The sequence below is a fragment of the Xiphophorus hellerii genome, chromosome 13, assembly GCF_003331165.1.
Source record: "Xiphophorus hellerii strain 12219 chromosome 13, Xiphophorus_hellerii-4.1, whole genome shotgun sequence".
NCBI classification, from domain to species: Eukaryota; Metazoa; Chordata; class Actinopteri; order Cyprinodontiformes; family Poeciliidae; genus Xiphophorus; species Xiphophorus hellerii.
The window spans coordinates 22,924,830-22,936,812 of record NC_045684.1 but is presented as its reverse complement, the minus strand read 5'-3'; the positions used below and the strand labels follow the sequence as shown (position 1 = coordinate 22,936,812).

General features: G+C 40.5%; 1 protein-coding gene across 1 annotated transcript; it reads left to right on the top strand.

Moving 5' to 3' along the window:
* The first annotated feature begins 406 nt into the window (after positions 1-406).
* On the top strand, positions 407-11,479 carry LOC116731775 (E3 ubiquitin-protein ligase znrf2-like). Its single transcript, XM_032581610.1, has 4 exons — positions 407-1,231; positions 5,786-5,881; positions 8,821-8,926; positions 10,498-11,479. The coding sequence occupies exons 1-4, from the start codon at positions 913-915 to the stop codon at positions 10,553-10,555; spliced, it is 579 nt and encodes a 192-aa protein (XP_032437501.1). The 5' UTR covers positions 407-912; the 3' UTR covers positions 10,556-11,479.
* The last annotated feature ends 504 nt before the right edge of the window (positions 11,480-11,983 follow it).

Here is an 11,983-nt window from a genome sequence, read left to right as displayed (position 1 = left end):
ATTTAGTTAACAAGCAGAATTTCTAGTTTTTAGTTAGCACAAAATATTTAGCTTGAAGCGAAATATTTATTTAGCAAGCTATTATTTTTGCTTTAACTAAGTTTAGTTTGAAGCAAAAATATTTAAACTAAACTAAATTTAATTTGAAGCTAAATAACAGCTTGCCGGCTAAATATTTAGTTTCAAGCTAAATATCTAGTTTGAGGCTAAATATTTAGCTCGCTAACTAAATATTAACATCTGGAGGAACTACAGTGGTCCAGAACGCCAGAGAGAAAATTCTCAGTTTAGGACAAGATTTAAACTGCCAAGCCTTCACTTTACTGTTCACGTTTCCATATTTAACGCTTTTATTTTTGAAAGGCGGACCTTGTTTATTTGACTTCTATGAGTATGCTTGACTTAAGCGCCCCGTCACAGAAGGTGGAGGAGGAGGGCAATCCCTGCTTTTATTTTTCCTTCCCGACGGCCGCAGTTAAGCTCAAAAACAAACTTGGACCAGACGAACTTTACGCAAACATTTGCGTTCCTGCGTTCGGCTGCGGCGCAGGGAGGGGAGGCGTGGGGCTCATCAGAGCTTTTTTTCTTCTTTCCTTCTTCATTTCTTCTTTGTTGAGAAAAGGGGAAGGGCTCCGCTAACTGGGGAGAAAAACAGAACAATTGAATATCAAGTTTAGGACGCTGAGAGTGCGCACTTTACGCACGGAGCGCACCGCAGGAAAAAACTCCTGAGATGTTGGATCACCTCGACGGTCTCGCCCTGCTCCAGCGTGTCTCTTATTTCCTTTGTTAGTGTCAGCTCTTCTGAACTCACCGTGAACATGTGTCGTGGCTGAAATACGCCAAACTTTCCAGCGCAAAACAACAACAACAGCAGCAGCAGCAGCAACAAAACCTGTAAAAGAGACAGGCATGGGGGCCAAGCAGAGCAGCCCCGCTTTGGACAGCAGAACTCGGGCTTACTCCAGCTCAGACCTCCCGTCTGGAAACTCAGCCGCGGCGGACGGGTTCGCGGGGTTTAGGTACACAAACGGACCCGACGGCCCGCGGATCCGGTACACGGGCGGAGGGCCCACCAACTCCGGGATGAGGATCCCGACCGGCAGAAGGTCGGGGTCACACCATCAGGGTCTGGATGGCCCAGACGGGGATGAGGGCCAGCTGCCCCCAGAGGCGCACCGGCTGTTCATAGGGTCCTTACCGTCTCACCTGTCCCCTCGCCTGCTGGGAGGTAAGGTCCCCCGAGCACAGATTGCACAACCATAACAAAAACAATCTCTGGAAGACATAGACGGAATCTCATATAGGGGAACTGAATGTGTATCTGTCTGGTACGTCGTTTTACGTGAATTATTTGATCTTTTTCACTCTAATCTGTACTTTGAGCAACCATACCTCACAGCACAGTTTTTTTTTTATTTCATGGAGTACAACTGCATTTACTTCCTGTCTTTATAATCGGCTCAACACATCATAGCAGATGTTTTGACACTCTAGCGGCCAACATGAGATTCACGATGCTTAAAGATTTGAAACAAAGTGCTTGGAGCATCATTACCTCTTAATAGAAGTGATCCGTGACGCTTCATTAGTTTCTCACACAAATATTTCCAAACTGCTGAATTTGACTTCCTATTAAGGGAGAGAAAAGGGCTAACTTTGTTTCAGCCAGCTGACCTGCTGAGTGGAAGGCAACAGGTGGAGGGGGCAGTGCTGTGTTTAGTCACTCTAGCGTCACATTAAAATAATTTTAAACCATAGGAAATCCAGCCCATTTTGTACCTTTTGGGACTGTTGATGTATTTTTGTGTTGGGGGGAATAATCATAGGTAATTCTTGAGATCTTGAGTTGTTCTGTTCACATAATGATCATCAATACTTGTTTAAAACATATTGAAGAAGTCCTCATCAGTTTGATGAGCCCAACATCAGGCTGGGCTTTGGTAACTATGACAACTTGGGGTGCACCAATCGCAATTTTTTGACCGATCACCAATTTTTAAGAAGTCTAAACTGACTATTCTGATTTCGATCAATGCGCTCTTTGTTTTTGTCTTGAAAGTTGCTAAATGTAGAGACAGAGTTGCGAAGTTAGCAGCAGTGGGGTGACTATTGCTGACCGAACACGTGCGGACATGAGCTGGTGGGCGGAGTCTGTCAGTCAGCCTCTCTCACAACACAGCAAGTAGACAGCAGCTGATTTCCAGACTGCTGCAGAGGAACATTAGATTGATTTCGGCCGATTGTCCAAAATTAAAGAAATTGGGGCCAATTTATCGGTGCACCCAAAATTACAAGATAACATATATTTTGATCCAAACTATATATATATATATAAGGAAATTAAAATAAAGAAACTCAACTGATGAAAATGTGTTTCAAAAATTGCAAAACACTCGAGTAAAAAGCACGGTTTTTAACTTAACCTAGCAAAATATTGTAAAGCTTGTTGTGTTGCTGGACCTGTTTGTTGTAGAAGTCTGAAATTGGCTTATATTTGATCGGAGAAAAAAATGAACCACGTTCTTTTTTTTTTAAACCACCAGACCATGCTACTAATATTAGCATTGATTCTTCTTCTGGGAAATGGCCAACATCTCCCCTGTGACTGGCTGTTTTTGTGGCTTTATGTGAAGCCCACGTACTTCCTGCTTAATCACATGTTGTCTCTCATACGGATTGCTAAAGCATATTTTAATTTATTCCTTATTCAAATACTGAGGTCATTTTATTACCTGACACTAGCCATGGAAAAAAAGTAAAGGGAAAAAATCTTCAAAGGGAAAATTTAAGATACAACACAAAATCTCTTTTATTTAAAGACTTTTTTTGCATTCATATTATTTCCGTAGTAGGTAGTACCTCAAAGGTTAGCCACCTTTTTACTCAAAAGCAGATTTGTGTGAAGAAATTTCTTAAGCTTTGTTAAATAGCAGTTTTTTGTTGTTGTTGTTTGAGGAAACATTGACCTACGGCCCACTGAGTCAAACTGTAGTTTCTATTTAAATACGGTAAAAGTCAGAGATCTTCTTTTGGTCTTTCTGAAAGTATTTACAGATATAGTTTCCTAAACTAGTGAGACTTTTTCTACTTTTCTCTTCTTTGTGAAGTCTTCTGGACCCTGGATTTGGATTGGACCAAAATATTCTGCACTGTTGTTAAAACGTGATTGACAAGAGTCTTTGTTTACCCCAAAACATGGCTAAAAAATTTCTTTTCATCTCGTGAACTCGCTATCTTGTGACCTCTTACTCATAATCATTAGATGTTACGGTTGCAGTCCCGACTGCTTGGTATTTTTCCATTTGACATTCGATACCTGGATCCGTTTAAAAGCCGTATGATGACTGAACCCTTTGTTTAGCCCTCCTGCACATTTATCGTAGCCACAGGTGGCTCTGCCGCCGCTGCGCCGCGTTGCCCTTTGTCGTCCTTCTTCTGCTTCTCCTCTGTTGTGCAAAACAGGCCTGCGCTTTTTTTTTTTTTTTTTTTTTTGCTCTGAGAGGGAAGAGAGCACTATGTAGGTCAACAGATAAGCGCTTCCTGCTGGTTACACATTGCCTGACACGGACACACACAAACACGGAGTGAAACTCGCAGGACGCACTCAAACTTCCTGAATCGGCAGGTTTAGCCGTTTCTCCTGAACGAGTGGGAGTCTCCGGATCCGAGCACAACGAAGCGGGAGCGGGGGAGGAAGGCGAGGGAGCTCGCTCTGTAAGGGTCATGGAGCTGAAAGAGGAAACCCTGCTACACTTTTACAAACGAGATCCATAAAAATCCAACTGATCTCTTTCTCTCTCTCTGCACTTTTTTTCATCTGAAGTTACTGGTAGAGGTAATGAGGAAGTCTAATCTCTGATAAACTCATTTGTAACCTTTGCACCCACCCATGAGAACCATGTGACTTATCGAGTCTCACGCTGACTTTACGGAGTCCCTTATAAACACATGACACATGTATGAGGCAGACACCAGGCACAGTGACGGTGGGACAAATGCTGCGTTTCTTCTTCTTCTAAAAAGAGGCCAGTCTGTCTCAGGTTGAGCGGCTCTTGGCTTAATAATCTTTGCCTGGAGCAGAACATGGAGGATCGGCTGTGATCAGAAAAGATATCTGATATGTCCTGTACAGTAACTTTTCAACTGGCAGACATTTTGCTACATCTTAATGTATCTTAATGTGAAAATATGTGAAAAAAGCGGCACGTAGCATAATTGAAAACCCCTAAATAAAATTGGATAGAATTTTGATAAGAAAACAAACTTCGGACAGCTCACATTATTTAATTTTGTCTAATGTTGCTATGTATTTTAATGGATTTGCTGTACTTTTTGTGTCATTTATGATGTTAGTATAATATATTTTTTCCACTGTGTAACATTTGTTTAAAAGTGCTAAACCACGTATTATTATTATTATTATTATTATTATTATTATTATTATCAGTAGTAGTGGTAGTATTGGTAGATGTGGAAGAAGAGGATCAATCAATCAATCAAATTTTATTTGTATAGCACATTTCAGCAGCAAGACATTTCAAAGTGCTTTACATCATTACAAACACAGAAACACAATTGCAACATAGAATCAATAATCAAAACAAAGCATTAAGTCAAGTTCCATCAATAAATTTGTAATTGATTACATTTCAAATACAATTCTAAACAGGTGGGTTTTTAGTTGAGATTTAAAAGAAGTCAGTGTTTCAGCTGTTTTACAGTTTTCTGGAAGTTTGTTCCAAATTTGTGGTGCATAGATGCTGAAAGCTGCTTCTCCTCGCTTGGTTCTGGTTCTGGGGATGCAGAGCAGACCAGAACCGGAAGACCTGAGAGGTCTGGAAGGTTGATACAACAACAGCAGATCTTTAATGTATTGTGGTGCTGAGCCGTTCAGTGATTTATAAACTAACAACAGTATTTTAAAGTCTATTCTTTGAGCTACAGGGAGCCAGTGTAGGGACTTTAAAACTGGTGTTATGTGCTCTATCTTCCTGGTTTTAGTGAGAACGCGAGCAGCAGCATTCTGGATCAGCTGCAGCTGTTTGATTGATTTGTTGGACAGACCTGTGAAGACGCTGTTGCAATAATCAATACGACTGAAGATGAACGCATGGATGAGTTTCTCTAGATCTGGCTGAGACATTAGTCCTTTAATCCTGGAAATGTTCTTCAGGTGATAGAAGGCCGACTTTGTAACTGTCTTTATGTGGCTCTGGAGGTTCAGGTCAGAGTCCATCACCACTCCCAGGTTTCGGGCCTGATCTGGATCTGGTCAGTTGAGACCAATTTTGTTTGGGTTTTTTTTAGCGTCAATGGAAAACACTAAGTATTGGTTACCATTAAAGCAGGATAACGTAGACGGAAAGACAGATGGATGAAAACACAGGATCATCTTGGAAGAAATCCTACTAAAGACTTCAAGCAGTGGACGGCGTCCCTAAGTCTAGAGCCAGAATATAACTTGTTTATTTTTATTTTATTTTTGTTTGTTTATGTATTTCATTGTCCAAGTCATAGATCTAACACATGCTAAATGTTGCACATCAATTTATAGATAGAGCTACAAACCTGAGCATGCTCCTTAGCAGACTGTCATACAACAACAAATCGTCTTCAGCCAGAGGATAAATAAGATGTGCTGTAACACAGACTGCTGCTGGAGACAGCTCCTGCCGTCACCATCAGTAGTGACTCTTTGAAGAGACTTCTATGTTCCTTAGAGGTTATTAAAGTTGTTTTTTAAATGTTAATTATGGGTCCTAATGTTCTTTTGTACTTTCAGGGTTCCACTGTCCAGTTTGCTCCAAGTTTATGGCAGCAGATGAAATAGAGAAGCACCTGCTCATGTGCTTCAGCAAAACACGCCTTACCTACAACAGTAAGTTCTGGCTCGGGGGAAGGGAGCGGCTCTGAAAGTTGTTTTCTGTTATGATACAGCAGACGTGACGAGTTTTTTTTTATCTTCCCCTTTCTGCTTTAGAGAGACGCAGAACAATATGTAAGCTGACTTTACTTTTAATCAATGTTTGAGTTTTCTTTAACAGCATCAAAATATTTTCTTCAACATTTGAAGAAACTGATTACTTCTGATTTTGCTTGCATAAGTAACCAGTGCGAGCAAATCAAGTGGTTGAATTACATCCTGACCGTGTTATCGAGTTCTGCTGAAGCCTGATAAGGAGCCATTCATTTGATTCAAGTGTGCTGGAGCATTTGCGAGCCCACAATAACCAATAAGGCACATAAATATATTTACTCCCCCACGTCAGACCCGTGAAGGTCCAACTTCGATTTGCTGTAGTTGTTCATATTTGTGCTGAAGTATCAAAAACAACATCTAGAGGGAACAGCGGGGAACCCGGGCCGTAGGGAACTATAAAAAAAGCAGAAGGTGGTTGCAAAAATTATAAAGAAGCACACTGTTTGTGTGATATTAATATTTTGGCTATGAAGAATAGCAGCTGCATCTCTGTAGGTACCATTAGAGGCCCATAAAACAATCGTTATGATTATCCGGTCAAATTACCGCTAGATAAAAGGTTAGTTGCGCTAAACCTAAATCAGTAATTATCAATAAATGCTAAAGCACTAATTTCAATTCAAATTTGATCTGCCCTTCCAAGACTAAAACCCTTGAGTACCAATTAAATTTTTATGCTATAATTTACCTTTTCTATAAAGCCCTTAGATTTTGTATTTGTGTTTATATCTTGTTCTCTTTTGAAAACATGAGCATTAATATCGATGTGGTCTTACTGTTTGAAGTATTCTTAACAGTCGAGGACCAAAACCTTAATACCGGTGTCGGCTAGCTGTTAGAGAACACTAAAACGATTTATTCATTTAGGGGAAGCGAAGTGCGCTAAACGTTTTTTTTAAAACTAGCAAAAGCGCTAAACGTATAACTAGCTCCTCTACTAGCGGGTTAGTGGAAGTGTGCCCACCACTAGGTATTACACTACCTAGTGCTCACTGGCATGTTACTCATAGAAAGATTTTTATGTGAATTTCCAAAGACACTCACAAGCAGCCCCCCACATGCATCCAGAATGCAAAGCACCGCCAAAAATCCACAGACTCAATTGCACTAATCAACCCTTAAAAGCCAGCTGTCTCTGAATGTAGCCACTAGCTAAAACTGAAATTTCATTTTGTTTAGTCGGTGTCTAGACAACACGGTTTCATTTAGGCAAAAAGTCAACCCAGTGTTGACGCATACAGTTGGATGGGTGCATGATTGTCGACGAAGAACTTTCCCCCCTCTACTCCCTTTCTCTCTCTGAAGATATTTTTTCATTGCAAACCCGGTTTGTGGCCTCTGGCTCTTGCAGGCTGGAACTCTGTATCAGTCCTTTGTAGGATATCAATGGTCCTTAAGACCAGAGCGGATCGTCATCTGCATATGTGGAATTTGCACAATACAAACTCAGTCCGTGGAAAAACTCAACAAACAACGCTACGTTTTGACTCGCACATCTAGAAACGCTCAAAATCCAGGTAGCCATCGCTTTGCGTTTGCGGCTTGACATGATTGAAATCGTCAAGAAATTTTACTCTTTGCATTTTGTCAATCCACAAGAAAGAGATGAAAGAGGAAACTAATACAAACGCAGCTGAATGCCTAAGGAGCGTGAGCAGCACCTGCACGAAGCGACGCACAGGAAAGACGTTTAGAAAACATCAGAAGCAGACGGTTGCCATGTGCAGCGCGAGGTGCGGGCCTCTTTCGTCGGCTCGTCGCTGTTTGCCTGAATGCCAGCGGCGGTGGATTCCTCTTTTGTTTTGCGGCGCTGCATTTGCTTATTCGCGCACACACACACACACACACCCCCACGGTGGTGTCGGTGTGCATGTTGCTGATAAATGTGCAAATCCAGAGCAACTGCTGAACGGCGTCAATCAGCTTATCGCAGCCATGCAGATGTGGAGGATCTGCACAACTGCTGCTTCATTCTTTACCTGCGCTAGACTTCGTACGTAAGAAGAACTTTGTGATGGAGCCTGCCTTTTGTTTCACTCTGATGAAGCCCACATGCAGTTTGAAAACCTTTTCCTTTTGTATTCTCTGAAAGATAAATCCAAGCATATTTACAGAATCAGTTACATTTAAATTTAAAAAGGAGTGGAAGAGTTTTATATTAAAAATACTACAATATGCTAGTTGTGTACCTTGGTATATAAACAGGAGAAAAAAAGGACAGGAGATGATCAGAGGATATTTTTACTTTTAAGCTGACTGAGAAAATTAAGAATAAAAAAATTAATACTACAATGTGAAGTAAAGCTAAATTTTGTACATGATGGAGCCTGTTTAGAGTCCTTAAAACGATCAGATACAGGCTGTTGCCAAAGTATTGACCTTCATTTCAAATTCTGCTACCTTAAACAAAATACACATGAAAAAAGTCGGACACTGAGTTATAGCTTCATCTCTTTCAGAAGAGCTGCTCTTATTATCATTACTATTTTTAAAATTGTATTCAAAAACAAAAAAGATTGATGGCAGTTAAACTCCAAAACTCAGATTTGTTTTCATGAAACAAAAATATCTAACAAGGTTTATTCTGACTCATTTGATCCGAGATGTGCACTTGGACTAGGCCATTTCGAGACATTTATCTGTTCCCTTGCTGTTTTTGGAACTGCTCACATCCTCTTTAAGCTGTAAGGAGACAAAATGTGAACGCCAAGAGGTTGATTTGTGTATTTTTTTATGATGCAAAGTACTTCATTGATTGATTGATTGATTTTTAATTTTTGCTCTTTGGTGCGTTGTGTAGCTCTGTGCTCAGTTTGCGCGTTTTGTCTCTTTCTCAGAGGACATCCTATCGAGAGACTCCGGGGAATGTACGATCTGCTTAGACGAGCTGGAGCAGGGAGACACCATTGCCAGGCTGCCCTGCCTCTGCATCTACCACAAGGGGTAAAAACACTCAAATATGTGGAAGTGAAAAGAGAGAAAGTGAGTTTGTTTGTTGCAGTGCTCAGTGACTGCATGTTATTAACAGAAAAATGAAGGCCTGGTCCTCTGCTCTTGAATCAAATTCAAAATACTTTCTTAATCTCAAAGGGAAATTAGACATATCTTGTTGGTGTGCCACCCAGTATGCCAACACTTGCGATAGACCATAGTTATCTGGAACGAGACTCCACTCAACCATACAGACACCCTTTCACTCTATTACTCATTTACCAATACTGCAAATCAGCTGCTGACTGAATCTAATTAAAGTGACAAAGATTTCCCCAAAACTGATAAACGATTGACGCCTTACGTTTGGTCCCTTTGGACTCCTTTCAAGATTCTCATTCGACGGTCAGATACCCAACAGAGTCCGGGTCCGTACTGCGTTCACTTACTGTTCCAGGATGAGAATGAGCTGCCCAAAAAATATCTGCTAATTATGAGGAAAGTAGAAAAAGAACGCGCCAGAGATCCTCCATGTTGGTGATCAGAATCAGACCGCCTGTTTTGTCATCTTTCTAATCTTTCATGCTAAGATGGATCGTAAAAGAATGGGAGTGACAACGACATAATTCCCTAGCAACCAAAGCAGTTACTCTGGAGTTTTCAATCACAAGATAGGTAAGGATAATTTTGGACATAGACTCTGAAGAGTGTTTAGATTATTCTAGACATGTTTGTGCTTCACGCACTTCAAACTGATATTTTTAAGGTTGTCTTTCAATAATTACTTACTTATTGCTTTTGTTAAAGCATAAATAAATAAATAAATAAATAAATACAATTTTAAATTCCTCCATCAAGTTCACTTCACTTGTTCTATCATATTTGTGGTAGCATAGGCAGAAGATGTGAAAAAACCAACAAATTTTAGGTGTATGATTACTGTTACAAGTGTGTATTAGTGAAGTAAAATGTAAGGACTGAGGACTGGATGTCAGTAATGTTCTTTACTGGTAGCTGACGCTGTGCTCCAGTTACCCTGGTCAGAGAAGGCTGCACTTCAATACAGCGACGTCCATAGACATTGTTCGTGGTACTTGTTACGAACATCATTTTAAGCTTTATTTTCCATAAGCAAACAGAACGTTCAATATGTTCAGTTTAGAGCTGCAGAAGCTACGTGTAACATTGATTTTAGACGCACTCCTACATGCCTGTCTCGTAAAATAAACATGCTTCCACTGAAGCTTGCTGTTGTTGATGCGTGGAGCGGCCATATTGAAACGGCTTTACAAGTTGTAACTGGCGACAGTCGGAGTCGCTCCCAGTTTCTTTTGTGGTAAATTTGATTCTGGAGTCTTGTTCCAGGTGAATTTGTCCAAGCATTACTCAGGCTAGCTAACTAGCTAACTAACCTGAACTGCTAGCAAGGCCTTTCAGGAGTTGAGGAGCAGTTTAGTGTCTTTGTAAAGAGATTCTTAAAGCAAAAGGAATGGCTCGGTTTGTAATTCCAATTTTTATTTTTCATTAGGGACAAGATATTAATGACCTCTTCTTTTTTTTATATTGTTTTTTTTTTTTACCAGGTGCATAGACGAGTGGTTTCAGGTGAATCGCTCCTGTCCGGAGCATCCCGCCGACTAGGAGCTGCAGAAGCGCAGCTTCATTCAGCAGTTCATCGCCGAGGCCGACTGTGCACCCTGACCTTATCCCAACAGCTGCCTGGTCCAGTGAAACGGCACACTTTTCCTCAGGGTCTGCGGGACGTTACGACACGCAGGATTCCTCTTATTGCCTCACCGAACACCGATGGACTTTGGATGTGTTTCTCTACTATGCTGCGATGTTGCAAGAGCCACAATCGGAGACGTCTTCTTCTTCTTCTTCTTCTCTCCGATTTCCGTGAATTTTCCTAATCGCCATCTGCCGGCCTGAAGTGGATGAGCGCAAGCTGGGTTCTGATCCAGACAGTTGTGTGGGTCAGGGTGCGGCTTTGCAGCCGTGGACCTGGATCCAACGGGGTGGAAGGAGGTTTCGGCTTGGTGGCAGAATGTTGATGTTGTGCAATATGAAAATTAGCCAAACAGAATTTCAAGCGAAGCTTATATATGCTTTAAGGAATTGATTGCTGTGTTGATGCTAGTCAGTGAGTAGGTCCAATTTATTATTATTTTTTGGCTACCGGTGTCCTTTGTTAAACAATCATGTCTCCTAAACCAAATTGTCTAACATGAGATTGTTGCGCTCCATTAATCATGTGACCATTTGGTAGCACAGTGATGTGACTGTGTAGTTGTAGTGTTGAAGCTAAAGAAAGGTTCGGACATATCTAATGGTGATTTATACTCGCTCTAAGGAGTGCCATAATGTGCTGCTATGTCATAGACTGGAAAGTTTTCTTTAACCTTTGAGCCTGTCCGTTGTCTGTCGTTCTCTCCTGTTTGTACTGTAATGAATCGCACAACAATAAATGTTTTTATGTTTGTGTCTTTTTTCTGGTGAAAGAACTGTTTTAGGTTTCCGTGTACCATATGCGTTGAATAAAATAAGCCCTTGATTAAAAGACAACGCGGGAGCAAATGTTCTTTGTCTTTTGGGAGAAGGTTTCAAACAGGGTAAAATAATTTAGATACTACAATGTATTGGCACAGGTACATTTCCTGGCACCACTGCCTGATAAGACCTAAAAATGATTTCAACGTGTAATCTCACAACAACAAAATTTTAAGTAAGGTGGAAGAAAACCTATTGCACCTTTTTTACTTTTTAGTCCTTTTAGAGTCCATATTATGAGGAAATGTAAGAAGTATCAGGACATTTAAATGATAATTATGCCACCAGTGATTTTACTTAAAATAAAAAATGCTCAATCATTTACGCCCCAACGAAAAGAGATTGTTTCAACTAAATGTTGGATTTCACCAAAAAAGTATTCCTGTTATTGCTAATAAAAGCTGACTTTACTTTTTAAACCTTAAATTTTTACATTTTAAATTGGTTGTATTGCCCAATTTTTAAATATACATCTCTACTGTTTCTTAAATATGCAAAGGTGGGTTTTATCCAGCTGTT